The 17,092-nt window shown below is 32.3% G+C and overlaps 2 protein-coding genes across 2 annotated transcripts; one reads left to right on the plus strand and one right to left on the minus strand.

The window, feature by feature from the left end:
- Positions 1-4,323: 4,323 nt before the first annotated feature.
- Positions 4,324-8,408, plus strand: LOC132286001 (short-chain dehydrogenase TIC 32 B, chloroplastic). The gene is made up of 8 exons (XM_059788253.1): positions 4,324-4,519; positions 5,782-6,013; positions 6,096-6,175; positions 6,489-6,642; positions 6,811-6,889; positions 7,282-7,369; positions 7,764-7,810; positions 7,999-8,408. The coding sequence occupies exons 1-8, from the start codon at positions 4,387-4,389 to the stop codon at positions 8,197-8,199; spliced, it is 1,014 nt and encodes a 337-aa protein (XP_059644236.1). The 5' UTR covers positions 4,324-4,386; the 3' UTR covers positions 8,200-8,408.
- Positions 8,409-9,275: 867 nt separating this feature from the next.
- Positions 9,276-15,602, minus strand: LOC132284410 (cell division control protein 48 homolog E-like). Its single transcript, XM_059786528.1, has 9 exons — positions 15,386-15,602; positions 14,269-14,434; positions 13,962-14,190; positions 13,080-13,846; positions 12,764-12,985; positions 11,611-11,682; positions 11,124-11,405; positions 10,579-10,938; positions 9,276-9,929 (listed from the first exon to the last, which is right to left on the minus strand). The coding sequence occupies exons 1-9, from the start codon at positions 15,433-15,435 to the stop codon at positions 9,636-9,638; spliced, it is 2,442 nt and encodes an 813-aa protein (XP_059642511.1). The 5' UTR covers positions 15,436-15,602; the 3' UTR covers positions 9,276-9,635.
- Between the last annotated feature and the right edge of the window lie 1,490 nt (positions 15,603-17,092).

Genomic DNA, 17,092 nt, shown 5'->3' on the forward strand with positions numbered 1-17,092 from the left:
AAAAATGATTACGAGATATATGCATCATGGGTGACACATGGTTGATGGAGAAACTTTCTAAAGTGGAATTATTACGATGAAATAACTGTCATTTATGGAAAATGCAAAAGGCGCACTTGGAAATTCAAAGACCCTGTCTCTACACTCTCAACTCCACAACATACTTCAGTTTATTGGCTTACTTATTATTTTACATTGCATTCCTATTTTGGCATAAGTTGTACTACATCAATATTTCTTTTGTACTTTGATCTTGTTAATGAAATATGTTCTCTTCTTGTATTCAGGGTGTTCTGTCGTATAAAATAAGAGTCTTAAAATTTAAATAAAACAATTGAAAAAATTGAATCAATTTTATTTTTTTCAACTTTTACCAATTCTAATTCTAAAGTTCCAATTTCATACCGTCGAACAAACCATCAGGCTATGTTTGGTGACAGGGACGGAGCCAAAATTTTTATTCAGGGTGGCACATTGTACACTAAATACATATAAATTAATATTTATGTAGTATATATACATAAAAAGAAATATGTGGATAAATATAGATAGAGATTGATATTTTTGGAATGAGGTAAATTAATAAATTACATATATAGAATATAATGAAACAATTTAAGAAAAAAAATTTAAGGAAACATATAGAGTATACAAGGAAATGAGAAATTTGAGGGGGAACACTTTTAAACATTTTCAAAAAAAATATATACCTATTATAGGAATATATATATATATATATATATATATATATATATATATATAATAAGGAGAAAATTGGACCAAATTTTTCTCCAATTCTACTAATTCCATTCCTAATTCTAATTCCAATTCCAATTCCATGCCGCCAACATAATCTCAAGGTATTTCATTTCATTCCCTCAAATTTACAATATCTGCCACATTTAACATGGAAAAATAAGGGGATTCAAATACAAAAAGGGCATTCAAGGGTATAAAAGACAATCTCCAAACAAAAAATTTCTGTCTAAATTTCACGAAGCATCAACATAAACTGAATTTGTGATTAAGACTCCACAACCTCATCCTGGGCACCAAATTTTGACACCTCTATTTGTAAAAAAAATTCACACTATTTGGGGAGGGGGTAAAAATCCAAATTGACAGACTGATAATAATTATTTTTAATGATTCCATTTATCTTCATTTGTCAATTATAATCCCACCAACAGTAAACGGTACCAATGAGCACCAACCCAATTTTTACATGATTATAAAGGGTTTGACACTTGATTTATAAATTTGACTTTGAATTTAATATCATTGAAGTGCCATAATTGAAAATATTGATTAAGGGACCCGGTTTATGAAAATTTAAAAGGCTCCTAATTTTTGGAGTATTCTTAAGAAAATCACATTTTATTCAATTAAAGAAACCAAGTGTATCTCATCTTTCGGAATGAAAAGTTAATAGAACTGTTATAAAAGTGTTGTCCATAAAAATATATGTTACAAGTTTGGTAATGTATTATATAATACTTTTTATAATTGAAACACTTTTAAATTTATTTGATAAAAATATTGTTTAAAATACGTTTATAACTAATTTTACTATATTATTCATACAATAATAAATATATGCATTACTCAAATATAAATAATTAAAACATTAATTTCTCTTTGATATGAATTTTTTGTAGTAATAAAATACGCATATTTACACATAATATTTACTAATGAAATTTAACCAAATAATGCTTTACAATATAAATAATATTATATAAATTCAATAACTTCAGGATCAAGCTCACACAATATCTAAGGGGATTAATTGTTAGAGAGAGACATATATACTTGTAGAACTATGGTAATAACAGTTGTCGAAGCATAGCGATGGGTGATAGAATAACTAAACACATTGTTTAGCTAAACTTTTTTTTAAAATCTAAATTAACTTATAATTATAAGAATTAAAGAGGAATTAGATTATCCAACAAAAGTTAGACAATTTCAGCAACTCCAATTTTCAACTTCATTAAAACGAACTATTTTTTTTTAAACCTACTCTATACACGCGCATTTTTTTCTTCACCAAACCCACTAAACGTTATTTTGTAAATTCAACGCGATTTTGAGGTTGAAAATGCAATTCCAAACGGGTCCAACTTGTAAGAAGAAATAATAATACGGAGTAATTAAAAAAAAAATAGTTAACTAAAATGAGAAGAAATAAATAAAGAAAGATAAGAAGACATTAAAGACACGGAACATTATCCTATTAGAATTATGATAGACGGAACATTATTACAATTTTTTTTTTTTAGTTTTTTATTTATTTATGTTTGACATAAAATTTTGGAAGAAAAAGAAAGGGAATGGAAGGATTTGAAGCGATACATTAAAACTTGATGAGTTGGTTTATTTAATGTTCCAAAAAAAGGAGGAAATGGAAATAGAGGGAAGGAAATGCTAGCATTTTTTATAAATTTGTTAATATCAAATTTATACTTATTTTTATAAAAGACAATAAAAAAGGTATGATGATAAATTTATTAAAATAGTTTTAATTTTTTTTTCCTAACATGATTACTATTTTTTTTTTTTCTTTAGTCAACCAGATATGACAAGTGATTCAGACTATATTATCATTTATTTATTTATTATTATTTTTATTTATTTATTTTTTTTTTTTCGTGACTAGTATAATTATTTCTTTTCTTTCCTCTTTTTTTTTTTTTTTTTTTGATACTAAAATAGTCTTACTTTATCAAAACAATTTCAACACATATGAGATCATGATTTTGTTTAGGGTAAAGTGAGAAAAATATTCTTTATGTTTTAATTTTGAACAAATAATACTCCTATAGTTTATTTTTGATATATAACTCCATTAAATTAAAAAAAATGAGCAAATAAGGGCTTTTGTTATGTATATAAGTCCGTTAAGTTAAAAAAATGAGTAAAAAATGGTTTGAAGTCACTGGTAAGATATAAAATTTCAAAAATACTCTTATTTCTTTCCATAAATGCCCTTACTAGGACAAAGTGAGAAAAACACTTCTAATGTTTATATTTTGGGCAAATAACAATCACATCCCTTTCTTTTGAGTATTTAAGTTCATTAAGTTTGAAAAAATGTGATAAAGAAGGGTTTGATGTCATTGTTTCGTTAAAAAGTATGCATTAATATTTTTAAGATATAAAATTTTAAAAATACGGTTATTTCTTCTGATATTGTCCATATATATATACATTTGTCATATTTAATTAGTTTTTTTTTTAATCTATTTTTTATTCGGTTGTAGAGAGATAATTTAGTCTTTTCAGCATTCAGGTCTTTGTTTGCACTAAAATTAAATGTTTAGGAGATTTAAAACCTACAGGGAGTTATATACTCTATAATATAGAGTCTATATGCATACCATAACGGTATTTTTTGCCTGTAACCCTATACCGGTTACCATATATATAAAAAAAAGGAGTAATTTAGTTATTTCACATTTAATTAATTAATTATTTATTTATTCAGTTCTGGAAGAACACTTTAATTAATTTTTTTCACATTCAGATCATTGTTTATTTCAAAATTAAATATTTGACACTTTTTAGAACCTAGCTATTATCTATTCACGATCATTTAGGCAAATGCTACACCAAAAAACGAAAAAAAAAAAAAACAAAGGTAAAGAGGGAAAACATTTTATCTATTTAATTGGAATTAAATAGATGCACACTTCTCAGTTCTCATGAGATGATACACTTGGTGACAAAGTTTCCAGGTAGCCATTTAATTTGTGGCCATGTGAGACCCAACCAACCAAATCGAAAGAAGAGTGAGAAAAGAGAAATCAACAGTCAAACTGCTATTTGCATTCATTTACTTTTCACTATTTCTGTGAAATGTCTTCTTTACACTTGTCTCTACAAGCAAATGGAACTTATTAATTCACTTGAAATTAGACAAAACATGGCCGGAAATAACAATTTCTACAGACACCTTAATAAGGGCAGACAGCAATTATAAGCACAAAACAAGAAGACAAGAACAACACTAATTAGTGGGCTAGCTTCTTTTTTCTTTTTTTCCTTTTCTTTTTATTTTTATTTTTTATTTTTTATTTTTCTCCACAAGAATTAATCAGCTAGTGAAAGGAACACCTAAGGTTGGTGGTCTCAACCAATCACTTCCCTTAGGTGAAACTGAAGCTTCTGAAAAAGTCAGACACTGTTGAAAAAGTCAGTGATATGATTGGTTGCCTCCTCCAATCCTTAGCTTGGTCAATGGACTATATTAAAAAAAGCTATTATATACACATGCCTCATATATATATATATATATATATATATATGTATGTGGGTGTGTGTTTTTGTACCATATTTTTCAATGCAGTTGCGTGTGGTTGCTCTAAAAAAATTGTATCTGGCCACATGAAGGAAACACTGAGATACCTAGCAGGTCTTGCAGGCCCAAGTGGTTATGGATCAAGAACAACAGCTGAGCAAGTTGCTGAAGATTGTTCTTGCTTAATCTCTTCTCAAAATCTTACTGCAATTGTCACTGGTTAGTCTCAGATCATCACAAAATATATAAACCATCATGTTAATGCATTATACTACATTATTTTTTTCCCCTTCCATCCCTATATAAAAAGTTATATATATATATATATATATATATATATATATATATACATATATATATATGTATAAGGTTAATTGTACCCAAAAAAAAGTTTAATTTTGTACATATATTCTTTCTGCTTCTTAGAATGCTTTAATGATAATGGGTGGTGGATATATTAGGCAATGATTTTGGAAGTTTAATGGTGTGTCAGGGTGATGCATGTATATATATATGTATATGTCTTGAACAAAGCATGGTAATATATTTTGAATTTCAGATATATAATTAACAATTTCTTTTTCTTTTTTTGGCTTTGACAATTCATGGAAGAATATTGTTAATACTTTTTTTTTCCCTATCTTTTCCTTTTTATTTTTAGATAGTTTTCCCTATATATATGACATCTCAATCCATCATTTGTTTTATATTGCTGAAGCAATATATACACACACACACATACACATATGCATGTGTTGAAAGTGTTCAACATATGAGAGTTGCTTAATTTTTTCTTGATCTCTATTTTTCTTCAACAAATATAAGAACAGGGTTGGTACTTTGCCATCTCTCCTTTACTTTGGTCACCTTTTTTATTTTTCCTTTATATATATATATATATATATATATACACACACACACACATATATTTTGATGAACTTGTCTTCAAATTTGGAATACTTTTTGCAGCTTGATGGTTAAGCTAGCCAGCCAATAAGGTTTTGAAAAATCCAGAGTATAGATCTTCTCTGAAGATAGAGTACTTGTTGATGATAAAGTACTGCAGACCACACACATATATGATGTATATGTACTATTATTCTCCTCCAATCAGTAAATAAATATATATATATATATATATATCAATATATTGTATTTTTGTTAGTGGCACCTTTTGATTTTAGCAAGATACAGTTTTGTCTCTTTTGAATAGTTATCTCTCATTGGTTCATATATACACACACACACTAGATTATTGCTTTATGGACAGTAGTAAGTACTTATAATTAATTATGTATGTCATCTTAATTAATACTCAAAGCTTCATCAGGGTATTTAATATCTATATGATACATATTTAACTTTCAAACAACACATGATACATGTTATATTATGGTATGTTATATAAAGATCAGACAATGCATGGTATTAATTTTGCTTTCTAAAATTTTAAATTAATTTTAAATTTTGTATGTTACAAGGCGCGACGTCAGGGATTGGGGCTGAAACAGCAAGAGTACTAGCAAAGAGAGGTGTGAGGATCGTAATTCCGGCGAGGGACCTAAAGAAGGCTGCTCAGGTAAAGGAGGCTATACAGAAGGAGAGTCCACAGGCTCAGATTTTGTTGCTGGAGATTGATCTAAGCTCATTTGCTTCTATCAAGAGATTTTGTTCTGACTTCTTATCTCTAGGACTGCCCCTTAATATCCTCATGTGAGTGTGTGTATTGTGTGTTTGTGTTTGTGTGTGTGTGTGTTTTGGAGTTTTTTCTGATGGATACAAAATGACTGTGCAGAAACAATGCTGGGAAATTCTCACAAAAGATGGAGTTCTCTGAGGAAAAAATTGAGATGACTTTTGCTACTAATTACTTAGGTAAATTCCCAATTTTGCACTCATTAGATTAAATGATTCAAGAGGCCCCACCTAATTAAAGGTTCATTCATGTGGTTCAAATAGTCAAATTAATTAGACGGAACCCTCCTTAAATTTTGGGCTGCACCAATGATCTATGGACTGGGCTGTGACCTAATTAAAAAGTGTTACTCTGTTGATGAATCCAATGAGTTTAGGTCGTGTCCATAGTCATAAGTCATTGGAAGTAGTCAGATGCACACAGTTTAGCATGAATAGTTAATCATGATGTTAATTTAATTTTGTTTTGTGTTTTCTTCTATCTGTTTGTTAGGTCCTTTTCTACTAACAGAAATGCTGTTGGAGAAAATGGTGGAGACCGCGGCGAAAACCGGCATTGAAGGAAGAATAATCAATGTTTCTTCTGTAATCCACAGCTGGGTGAAAAGAGATGGTTTCTGTTTCAACCAAATGCTCAACCCAAAGAAGTAAACATATCATTCTTTCACTTCTCATAACACATTTCCATACATTCTTCATATATATATATGTGTGTGTGTGTGTGTGTGTGTGTTTGTGTGTGCAGAGTCTTAGATAATCTCTTAAAGCAAATTAAAACAGTTACTAATTACTATCTCATCTACTGATTAATGCAGTTATAATGGCACTCACGCATATGCACAATCAAAATTGGCTAACATATTGCATGTCAAGGAACTGGCAAGACAGCTCAAGGTAGAGAGCATTCCCCTTTTAATTTCTTCTTTTCAATCCAAGTTCATATTTAGTCATTTATTATAATATATATATATATATATATACACACACGTACATAATAAAATAAAAAAAGTATATTAGGACTTAATTTGGTTTCATTTTAAGAATATTCAAAATTATACAAATTATTAATAATTGTTGTCCCATGAAATAAGGGTTTTTTTTTTTTTTTGAATGGAAATTTGTCAACCAAATAAAATTTCCAACTGTTTTTAACTTTCAGAGGACTCTGATGAAAAACAGAACCAAGTAGGCCACCAAATTTTGACATATGATGAAATTAGAAATAATATATTAATTAATAGTGAGTGAATGAGAAGTGTTTAATTATTGGAATATTCTAACTGCAGGCAAGAAATGCAAGAGTAATTATCAATGCAGTGCACCCTGGAGTTGTGAAGACTGGTATTATCAGAGATCACAAAGGCCTTATCACAGGCATGTATATATATTATATATATATATAAACTCTATTTCCTCTGCTTTTGATGAATTTCACATTTTTTTAGACAAATTAATCAGGAAAATTGATATTTTAGCCGATAAGTTAGGGCTGTTAGGCCTACAACATTATCGGAACTTGGAAGGCTTATCTATTCTTATGTTATGTTTGGAAGCACGGACAACTTGGATTTGAAATCAAAAAAAATTTAGTTTAACGTTTTAACTAAATTTTTTCTAATTTTTAATTCAAGCAGTCAATTCGGTACTTTCAAACATAACATTAAATACGAGTATGGTTTAATTGAGATCTATATTTATAAGGGACAAAAGTCATAGTATGGTTCATTAACCAATAAAAGAAAACTAAAGCGACTGTTATATATTTCAGATTCTCTGTTTTTCATTGCATCCAAGTTGCTGAAATCAACATCACAGGTTTGTCCACACATGCTTGTTTGTTTCATTCTATTACTAAAGAACATATATATATATATATATATATATATATATATATATATATTTCTCATGTAATGTAACACAGAGAGAGACAGAGTACTCTACTCTACTCTGAATGTACTTTTGTTTGATGCATGCATGAAATTAAATTTGTGTTGTGTTCTCAGGGTGCATCAACCACATGCTATGTGGGTCTAAGCCCAGAAATAGAAGGAATGAGTGGGAAGTACTTTGCAGACTGTAATGAAAGTCACTGCTCAGCCCTAGCAAATGATGAATCTGAAGCACAAAAGCTTTGGAGGCAGACTCGTGCTTTGGTCTGCAGAAGATTACATCAACCTGTAATTCACAATGTTTGTTCTATATAGTTGTAGTGTAGTCATGTGTATATAATATATACATATATATATAATTATTATTTATATGTTTAATTACAAATTAATATCCACTTGTGACCAGAATAATCTAGTACTAGTCCTAGCAGATTGCTGCAACCACTTGACAATAAAGAGACCATAATTAGCAAAACATCCCCTCTTGCCTTTTCATTTTAACAAATTTAACCATTGATAATGTAGAGTTCCACATCATCTTCATATGATCAAATTTGAGTTAAGACTGTCACTTTGCATTGATTTCATGCTTATTAAACATAGTTTTATGTTGATTTTTCTTTGTGAGGAGAAAGATTTTGTACGGGTAATACCATATCATTTATGTCATCAACCAATTATATATCATTTATGTCATCAACCAATTATATCTTTGTCATATAAGAAAAAGTGTATTTTGTTCGATGAGTCCTATCACGGCTAAATAAGCAAGTTAATGTATGTGATCAATCTGATTTGAGATGACAAAGACAAAACGGCCTTTACTCTTATCTTAATTTCCTAAACTGCCATCTAATTTAATGTCTAATTTAAAATTTTCATAATTGAGAGTAAAAATTCGGTGTGCCTAGTCAGTCGTGTACTAGGCTAATCAAAATCGTACGTGCACAACACGCGCCGGCACGTGCCCATTATGGACAACTGTAATTAGCACAGTGCATGGGCACCCTAAATATCTATTTCATAATTGGGCCCAAAATATGCCCCATATATATACACCACAAATAATAAAACTAGTATTACGAGTGTCCTTGGTTCATTCTACCCTAGAGACCAATGAATGAAAAAAAGCCTTTTACGTGTGAAAAAGTCCCATGTCTCGCACTAGGAGAAAAACTTGAATGCTCATGGCATAGTGATGATATAATAACACTACTAATTAACATAATAACACATACTAATTAAACACGGCCACATAAATAAGAATATGCATCTATTTTGATAGGTCCTATCATTGCGTGCCAATGTTATGCTATCACCAGAAGCATTTAAGTTTTTCTCAATAGAGAGCCAAACTCATCACCAAGTGACCATAAATAATGCAAATGACATTATCTCAAAGGATCTAGATTGTGACCCAACTAATCATTGCATGGTTAAAACTTAAAACAAAGGACTACCAATGCCAATGCAAATAAAAAAGAAACAAGTCCCATTTAACAGATGACCTACAAACTGAAAATTGATGAAAGAAACATCCCACTCCTACCACAGAAATATTCTAGTAGAATTGAACCATGTGTTGAGATTTATCCATTAAAAGTAACTATTGCAAAATTTGATTGGTCAAAATACCATCTTGACGAGACCTCTCTACCTCAGTATTACAAACTTATGATATCGCTCCCTACTGTCAAAGAAGTTGCTGCTACACATCTACTGCTAAAGCTCTAGATTGCGTTGGCTTCAGTTCAGTTGTACAGGTCTTCATCATCGTCAGCACCAGGCGCAGAAGCAAAGGGGTCTGCAGTTCCAACTGTCCTTGCAGCATGATCTGAGAACCGAAACTCAGATCCAATGCCACGAGATTGCTGTAAAGTTTGAGCAAAACGTTGGTACTTCCTGATGTCCGCATCACTGACACTTCGTCGGGCATATTTCATCGACTCCTCAAAGTGAGCTGCCCTAATCTCCGGGACATCATCGATATCATCTTCTTCCATTGCTTCAGGGTTCTCCATCTTCTTTCTCTGTCGTTCAATATCCTGCCATCCCCAAGGTGTTAACATCAGTATATATAAAAGGGGCAAAACCAAAAAGTGGGGGCAGAAAAAACAAAGTATTGTTCCTAAAACTCAAATGCAGATATGGAGAAAAAAAAATTTATGCAAAGGTCGCCCCTGTAACGCGGGCAGTGCATCTTTAGAAGGTGAAGGGTTCCCCATAGGGACAAAGTGGGCGAGTTTTCAAATAGGGATTAAATCACAATTTCACAAATAATCATGAACCTGGAAGATATCCATTCTCTCGAATGCTGTTGACTTCCTGTGCACAAAGCAACTGGCTTTGTGCTGTGGGTCAGTTACAAACTTCTATGTTGACATTTTGAAATTTAATAAATAAAGAAAAAGGAGGGCATGACTAACATAAACGACCTTGACCAATCAACTGAGGGCCTGTCTCTTCACATTCCTATCTGCCAATTCTTAATTGAAGGCGACAAAATTTGAACCTTGACTGACTGGCTAACCCCACCTCCCCCTTGTAGATGTCATGCCAACAGCTTGCGAATTGTGTTATTAGACCGGCTATATTCATTACCTCTAATTTTATTGCTTCAAAATAATAAATATATTTTGACATATGCAAGCTAATGCAACTAAGGTACATCAAGTTAAAGAAAATTTGTTTTACCTTCTCAATATCTTCTCTGATGGCATATTTGCAGGCACGCTGAGAAATTTCAGTTATATCTGCACCACTAAATCCATGTGTGTACCGTGCAAGAGCTGACAGGTCAACATCCTTGGAGATTGGAGATTTGCGCAAACATGCTTTGAAGATCTGAAGACGGGAAGGTTCATCCGGTAGTGGGATGTAAATCAACTGATCAAGACGTCCAGGCCTCAGCAATGCCGAATCAATAATATCTGGCCTATTTGTTGCCCCTATGATGAAAACTGTTTTCTTCGCATTCATCCCGTCCATTTCTGTCAATAGTTGGTTTAAAACTCTATCTGCAGCACCCCCTCCATCTCCTCTCGAGTTGCCGCGCTGAGATTGGGACAGGGTTGAGCAGGATTGAGATTAATAATTTGAAGTAAATCAATGTGATGCAACAAGAATTAAGTGAAAAATCACAGCTCTATATCAGTCAATGAGCAATTGAGCATACAACCTCTGATGCGGTTCATGTAACCAAAAGATTAACTTATCGAGAAAGGCTTAGAATTTGGTACCTGAGTGGCAATGGAATCAAGCTCATCAAAGAAAAGTACACATGGAGCCGACTGACGTGCCTTGTCAAATATCTCTCGAACGTTGGCCTCACTTTCTCCGAACCACATTGTCAGCAACTCAGGTCCTTTGACACTTATGAAGTTGGCTTGACATTCATTAGCAATTGCTTTGGCAAGGAGAGTTTTGCCACAGCCAGGAGGTCCATAAAAGAGAACTCCTTTAGAAGGTGACATGCCAAATTTTTCAAACTTCTCTGGATGCTCGACCGGATATTGGACAGTCTGCCGGCAGTCACAAATTTGTCATGTTATCACATACATCATGGGCAAAATAGTTAACAAAACCACAAATGAAAATCTAGTCAACTAAAGTTGAGAGAGAGAAAGACAAGTAAATGAAAACTGAGAATTTACAAAATAATATATTCAGTAGTATAATTCAGGGGAAAAAAAATAGTTCATGGTATAAAAAAAATTTAAACTATACCTCTTGAAGCTCTCTCTTAACATTTTCCAATCCACCAATATCCTCCCAGTTGACATTAGGAACCTCCACAACCTGCAACCAAGATAAGCCATGTTTGTTATATTCATGCGACTATCCAACATCAGCAAGGAAACATTTGAAACAACTCCTAGTAGCCAATAACCAATTCTCAATTTCATAAGAACTATATAATCCATTTATGCAAAGGAAAACTTAACATCTCAAAGAAAAGAAACTGTCATTGCGTGCAAACGAGTCTTGCTCAGAAAAATATATATGTTCTGCCAAACTCATCCTCATCATCCTTGCCTATATCTCATATGAATGGATTGGACGCATCAATTATCTTTTTTCACTCTTTTCTATAATAAGCCATTTATTTAATTTTTTTAAAAACATAATTTGTAATAAAAAAATTAATGAATAAAATTTCAATGAAAGGTGGCTCAAAAGGGGAGCATACCCAAAAAAATAAAAATAATAAAAAAAATAAAAAATTTGTGTGGATAATATTGTGTTAGTTTCACTTGATCTCTCTATCTCTCATCTTGTATGAGAGTTATTCTTACTCTTCTTACTGGTGCATTTATAGGCATTCATTGTATCAATCCATATCATCCAACTCTACTTTCTCTTATTCTATCACTAATAGGTGCACTCATTTCAGCTACATGAACGCTTTATTCTTATTTCTTTTTTAAAAGCTCAACAGCTCTGCTCCATATAAGATAGCCGACCCAATACTTGTCCTATAAAATTGTCCTTTAAATTTATTTGATATTCTTTTATCACTTAAAACAACAGTAGCATGTCCCCATTTTGTTTTGTTTTTTTCCTAGTTGGTACTCACACACACATGCCTCCACTGAGGTTCGAACCCCTTACCTCCCTTTGGGAAGTAGGGGCCTGGTACCGCTACTAATTATATTATAATCTATCTGTTTGTCCTTTTGTATTATTGATCCTAAATATCAAAAACTATTATTTTGGACAATCCCTTGTTTTGGAAGTGTTATTATTATATTGTCAATCTTAGACAGTTACTAAATATATATTCCATATATTCTACCAGACTAATTTCCCTAAAAACAAATGGCACTCAAAACATATATTTTCAAATTAAAATCAGACACAGATGATCATAAAGCCTTACTGTTTCACGCAAGGCTGACGGATTCGAAGCCCCCAATGCAGTTTGGAAGTGCTCATTAGTCACAGCCATGGAATTCAATATTTCAGCATCAATTGTCTCATCCTCTAAATCAATCACATCCATTTTCTCCCTGATGCATTGAAGAGCACCTTCTGTGCAAAGAGCAGCAAGATCTGCACCAACATAACCATGCGTATCTTTCGAAACTCTTTCAAGATCAACCTGTAAAGCAGTATCAATAAAAAAAACGATCATATTGGTTCAAGTATCGATAGTAGTGCAGAAGTAAATGTGAAAGCAGTAGATCGAATCTTACATCTTCAGCAAGTTTCATATTTTTTGTATGGATCCGAAGAACTTCCAATCTCCCCACTTCATCTGGTACACCAATGTCAATCTCTCGATCAAATCTACCAAATCTCCTCAGAGCAGGGTCAATACTGTTGGGCCTGTTTGTAGCCCCCATGACAATCACATGAGCTCGTGCCTTGAGGCCATCCATCAAGGTCAGGAGTTGGGATACTATACGCCTCTCCACTTCACCGTGTGTCTTTTCCCTTTTTGGAGCAATGGAGTCTATCTCATCAATAAAGATAATAGATGGGGCATTCTTCTCAGCTTCCTCAAATGCCTTCCTCAAGTTGCTTTCACTCTCACCAGCCAACTTTGACATTATTTCAGGCCCATTTATTAAGAAGAAAAAGGCACCAGTCTCATTAGCTACAGCTCTAGCAATCAGAGTTTTTCCAGACCCAGGTGGCCCATAAAGCAAGATGCCTTTTGGGGGCTTCACACCAATTGACTTGAAAAGCTGTGGGTGCCTTAGAGGAAGTTCTACTAGCTCACGGATCTGAGCCATTTGCTTCCTTACACCACCTACATCATCATAGCCAATTTCATTCAATCTCTCCTCATCCTCGCGCTTGATGGGTTCTCCTCCGCAAAAGATCTCTGTATCTGGTGCAACAACACAATATTCACCGGGATCTGTCTCAACTACTTTGAATTCCACACTGCGCATTCCACCTCTAACCATGAAAAGGTCACCCTTTCTCACAGGTCGGTAAGATTCCAAGAAATATGCTGTTGTATCAAGAAGAAATAATCAAACAAAATCAGAGATGAATTAGATAACATAATACAGAGTGAGAATGAGAAAACACAATAATGACCAAAAAAAAGGTCAGTGTAGACTTACGCTTCAGGTATACATCAAACAAGTTGCCTGTAAGACCTTCAACTGAGTCATCAATAGGAAGAATGTGAACCCGCTTTCCGTACTTCACATCAGGACATTGGTGGACAGACACAACATCTCCAAGGCGTACCCTGAGGTTAGCTCTAACAACTTTGTTCATTCTAATTTTGGGTTCTTCACATTCTTCATCGGCAATAGCAATGCATACTGTATCTTTTCGTTTCTTCCCCTGTATCACAACAGATTCTTTGTAAACTCTCAAAAGCAAATCCAACCTTGAATAGGAAAAACAGAAGAGGAAAATCACCTTGATCAAAACTGTATCTCCTCGAAAGAGCTGAAGTGCTTCCATTTTAGTAGGGTGCATGGAAACCACAGAATTATCATCATTTATGGCTTCGTCGACAATAAGACGGTTGGGGGACTTCTTGCGTTCCAAAATAGCAGTGGAATAATCTCTCTTATTACTTTTCCTAATATAAAAGATTAATTGTTTCAATATAAATGGAATCCAACAACTAGATAATTTCGATACATTGGAAAATCATATAAGAATGAGAACCCATAGTAATTAATAATTTATGCAAATTGAACTCATACAATGAAGGAGCCATTATGTTTTCATAATATCAACATGGAAAAGATTGTCTTGAAATAATTAGGTCAATGTCAGCTCGAGCTATGTACCCAAGACGTGCACCCACCTCGTTGACAACCAGTGATGGAGCCATGAGTCTAGGGGACAAAGGGAGTTATAATTTTGTATACATGTTTTGCATAATTATAAAATTGCCCCCAAAAAAGTTTTACCCTTCTCAAAAAGTCTTCCACCTATCTAGTGTAGATTATTCCCCACTTCTATCACAACTCTCTAAAGCTTGATAGGCTTTGATTGTTGATAGTGAAACTAAAAAGAGATGTATGTGCTTTGCTGGTTTCAGTATTCAATTCTGAAGCATGCAGCCTAATTTCAAAGTCCACTCGATGTACAACAATCTAAATCAAAGTTTTGTTTTGCGATCAAAAGTCAAAACCCATCATGGGTCCAGAAACACCAAAAAGATCATTCAAATTCGTTCATAAAAATTTATAGTGTTCAAAATTGCGCAACCCAATAGAGAGTCCAAACTGTTACTATCATGCATGTGTACACACATATGAACTCACCTAAATTGAAATAAATTCCAAGCCCAGAAATTCAAATTTTCCCTTGTTAATTATCCCATAAACTTCAAAATTTGATCTCTTCTACAATTACCATGTAGAGTCAAAATCATTGTTCACTTCGAACTCAATACATATAAAAGCAAGATTAGGGTGTCCAACAAACAAAAAAGTTCAAAACTCACCAGGAAACAAATACGTTAAGATAAGAACACAAAGAAATTCAGTAATTGAGGGCTCTAAAGGATGAAAAAACATACGATGAAGAACACTGAATATTGTCTGGGGCGGATGAGTTAGGATCCGCCATTGTTATCAGAGTCGGTTCGCTTGAGAATGTCCCTTCGGATTCTAACTGGGTTTAGAGTCAGTTAGCTTTCTGTGAGGGCACTAGACAGACATATATAGAGACGAAAAGCTCAGAATGCTCCTTCCGATTGTAACTGGGATTCTCTTCTCTTTCCTTTTTCTTTTAAAGCAAGTGTCCTCTTACCCTTTATTTGGAATCCAATTCTTTTAAAATTTGGAATTAAAATTGAAACGGAAGTTGAATTATAATCAAAATAGAATTCTAAACTTGGTAGGTTTTACAATTAATTTATTTGATAACAATATTTTTAAAATATTATTATTATTATTAATTTTATAATTTTTTTTAATAGGAGGTTACCTTATTTGATAATAACAATTTATACAGTAGCGACTATAATTATTTTTAAATAAAAAAAAAAAAAAAAAAACTAAAAACAAACAATAGTTACTTAAAATACTCAACTTTTTCAAATTATAGCTTAACTTGGAATGGAACCCACGAATCAACATGACACATCCCTATATTTTCTATTAGGCTTGAGCCCAGTGTCCATATGGCGTACTTCATACAGGTGGAACTAGACTCAAGTGTTATTATATGTCTCGACAACAAAACTCACAAGAAGGTACTCGAGGTCCATAGGAGCGTTATAGACTGACCAGAGGGCCTCAGGACCGATGTTCCTCTAGCCTATAGGCTTAGTTAAGAATATGATAAATTCACGTTCCTCAACTATAAGTCATAATCACATTAGTTGTTTTCACTTGCGACACTTTTGAAAGGACATACATTTAATGCAACAACACTCATCATCTAGTCAAATGACCAAAATGACCTTATTAGATCTTATAAGGTCATGATGGATACCCTTACAGGAGGGATTAGGAGTTGAGTCCGACCCTCAAAAGTAAGGCGAAGGTCTGGGGCTATAAAAGAAATCTTTCATGCACAGACAAAAGGAATCCTCCATCTTCATCTTCCATCATTTTTTGTATTTAGATATCACTTCATGTTACTAGTAATAATTATTGTAATAAAGAACCCTTATAACCTCTACTTAATTATATTGGTAATTATTCAAACACGACACCTTTACAATAAAAGTAGTTAAAAAATAATTATAAACTAGCTCTTCATTTTCTCTTCCGTGGCAAAACTTTTTATTAAAATTTTAGAAGTTTTGAATAATTAAATTTATAAAATTTAAATTTAAAGATAGATAATAAATTCTTGAATTTGAAGTTGTAGTTATACAACAATCACCCAATTTCATTGAGAAAAAGAAAAAAAAAAAAAAATTGCTCCTTAATTATAAAATACTATTTTCTAAGATCAACTTTCAGCCACTTTTATGCTTAAGAAAATCTTAACGTATAATTCTCATATCTTTCAATTTGAATTTATTTTTAGATATTAAAATAATTCCTTAAGAAAATCAAATCAAATCAATCAGTATATTTCGCCTACTTCAAACATTTTTATTTTATTTATTTTTATCAATACTTCAAAGGTTCTATAAGTTTTTTTATTAATTAATTTATTTTTATTTAAATTGATCCCAAATAGTTGATTTTTTTTTTTTAAAAATTTTTTATTTATCAATACTTCAAACGTTCTATAAGTCTTTTTATTAAATAATTTATTTTTATTTAAA

The sequence above is a fragment of the Cornus florida genome, unplaced genomic scaffold, assembly GCF_030987335.1.
Source record: "Cornus florida cultivar Cherokee Brave unplaced genomic scaffold, ASM3098733v1 CherokeeBrave_3.0.0_Hap2_Chr11, whole genome shotgun sequence".
Classification (NCBI taxonomy): Eukaryota; Viridiplantae; Streptophyta; class Magnoliopsida; order Cornales; family Cornaceae; genus Cornus; species Cornus florida.

What these genes read in the sequence shown, in the direction of transcription:
- LOC132284410 (XM_059786528.1), bottom strand. Translation starts at nt 15,435, where the DNA reads ATGGCGGATCCTAACTCATCCGCCCCAGACAATATTCAGTGTTCTTCA. An exon ending in GAGATACAGTTTTGATCAAG is followed by an intron (nt 14,191 to 14,268) that starts GTGATTTTCCTC and finishes GTTGTGATACAG; the next exon opens with GGGAAGAAACGAAAAGATAC. An exon ending in ATATGAAACTTGCTGAAGAT is followed by an intron (nt 12,986 to 13,079) that starts GTAAGATTCGAT and finishes ACTGCTTTACAG; the next exon opens with GTTGATCTTGAAAGAGTTTC.
- LOC132286001 (XM_059788253.1), top strand. Translation starts at nt 4,387, where the DNA reads ATGAAGGAAACACTGAGATACCTAGCAGGTCTTGCAGGCCCAAGTGGT. An exon ending in TCTTACTGCAATTGTCACTG is followed by an intron (nt 4,520 to 5,781) that starts GTTAGTCTCAGA and finishes GTATGTTACAAG; the next exon opens with GCGCGACGTCAGGGATTGGG. An exon ending in TTTTGCTACTAATTACTTAG is followed by an intron (nt 6,176 to 6,488) that starts GTAAATTCCCAA and finishes TCTGTTTGTTAG; the next exon opens with GTCCTTTTCTACTAACAGAA.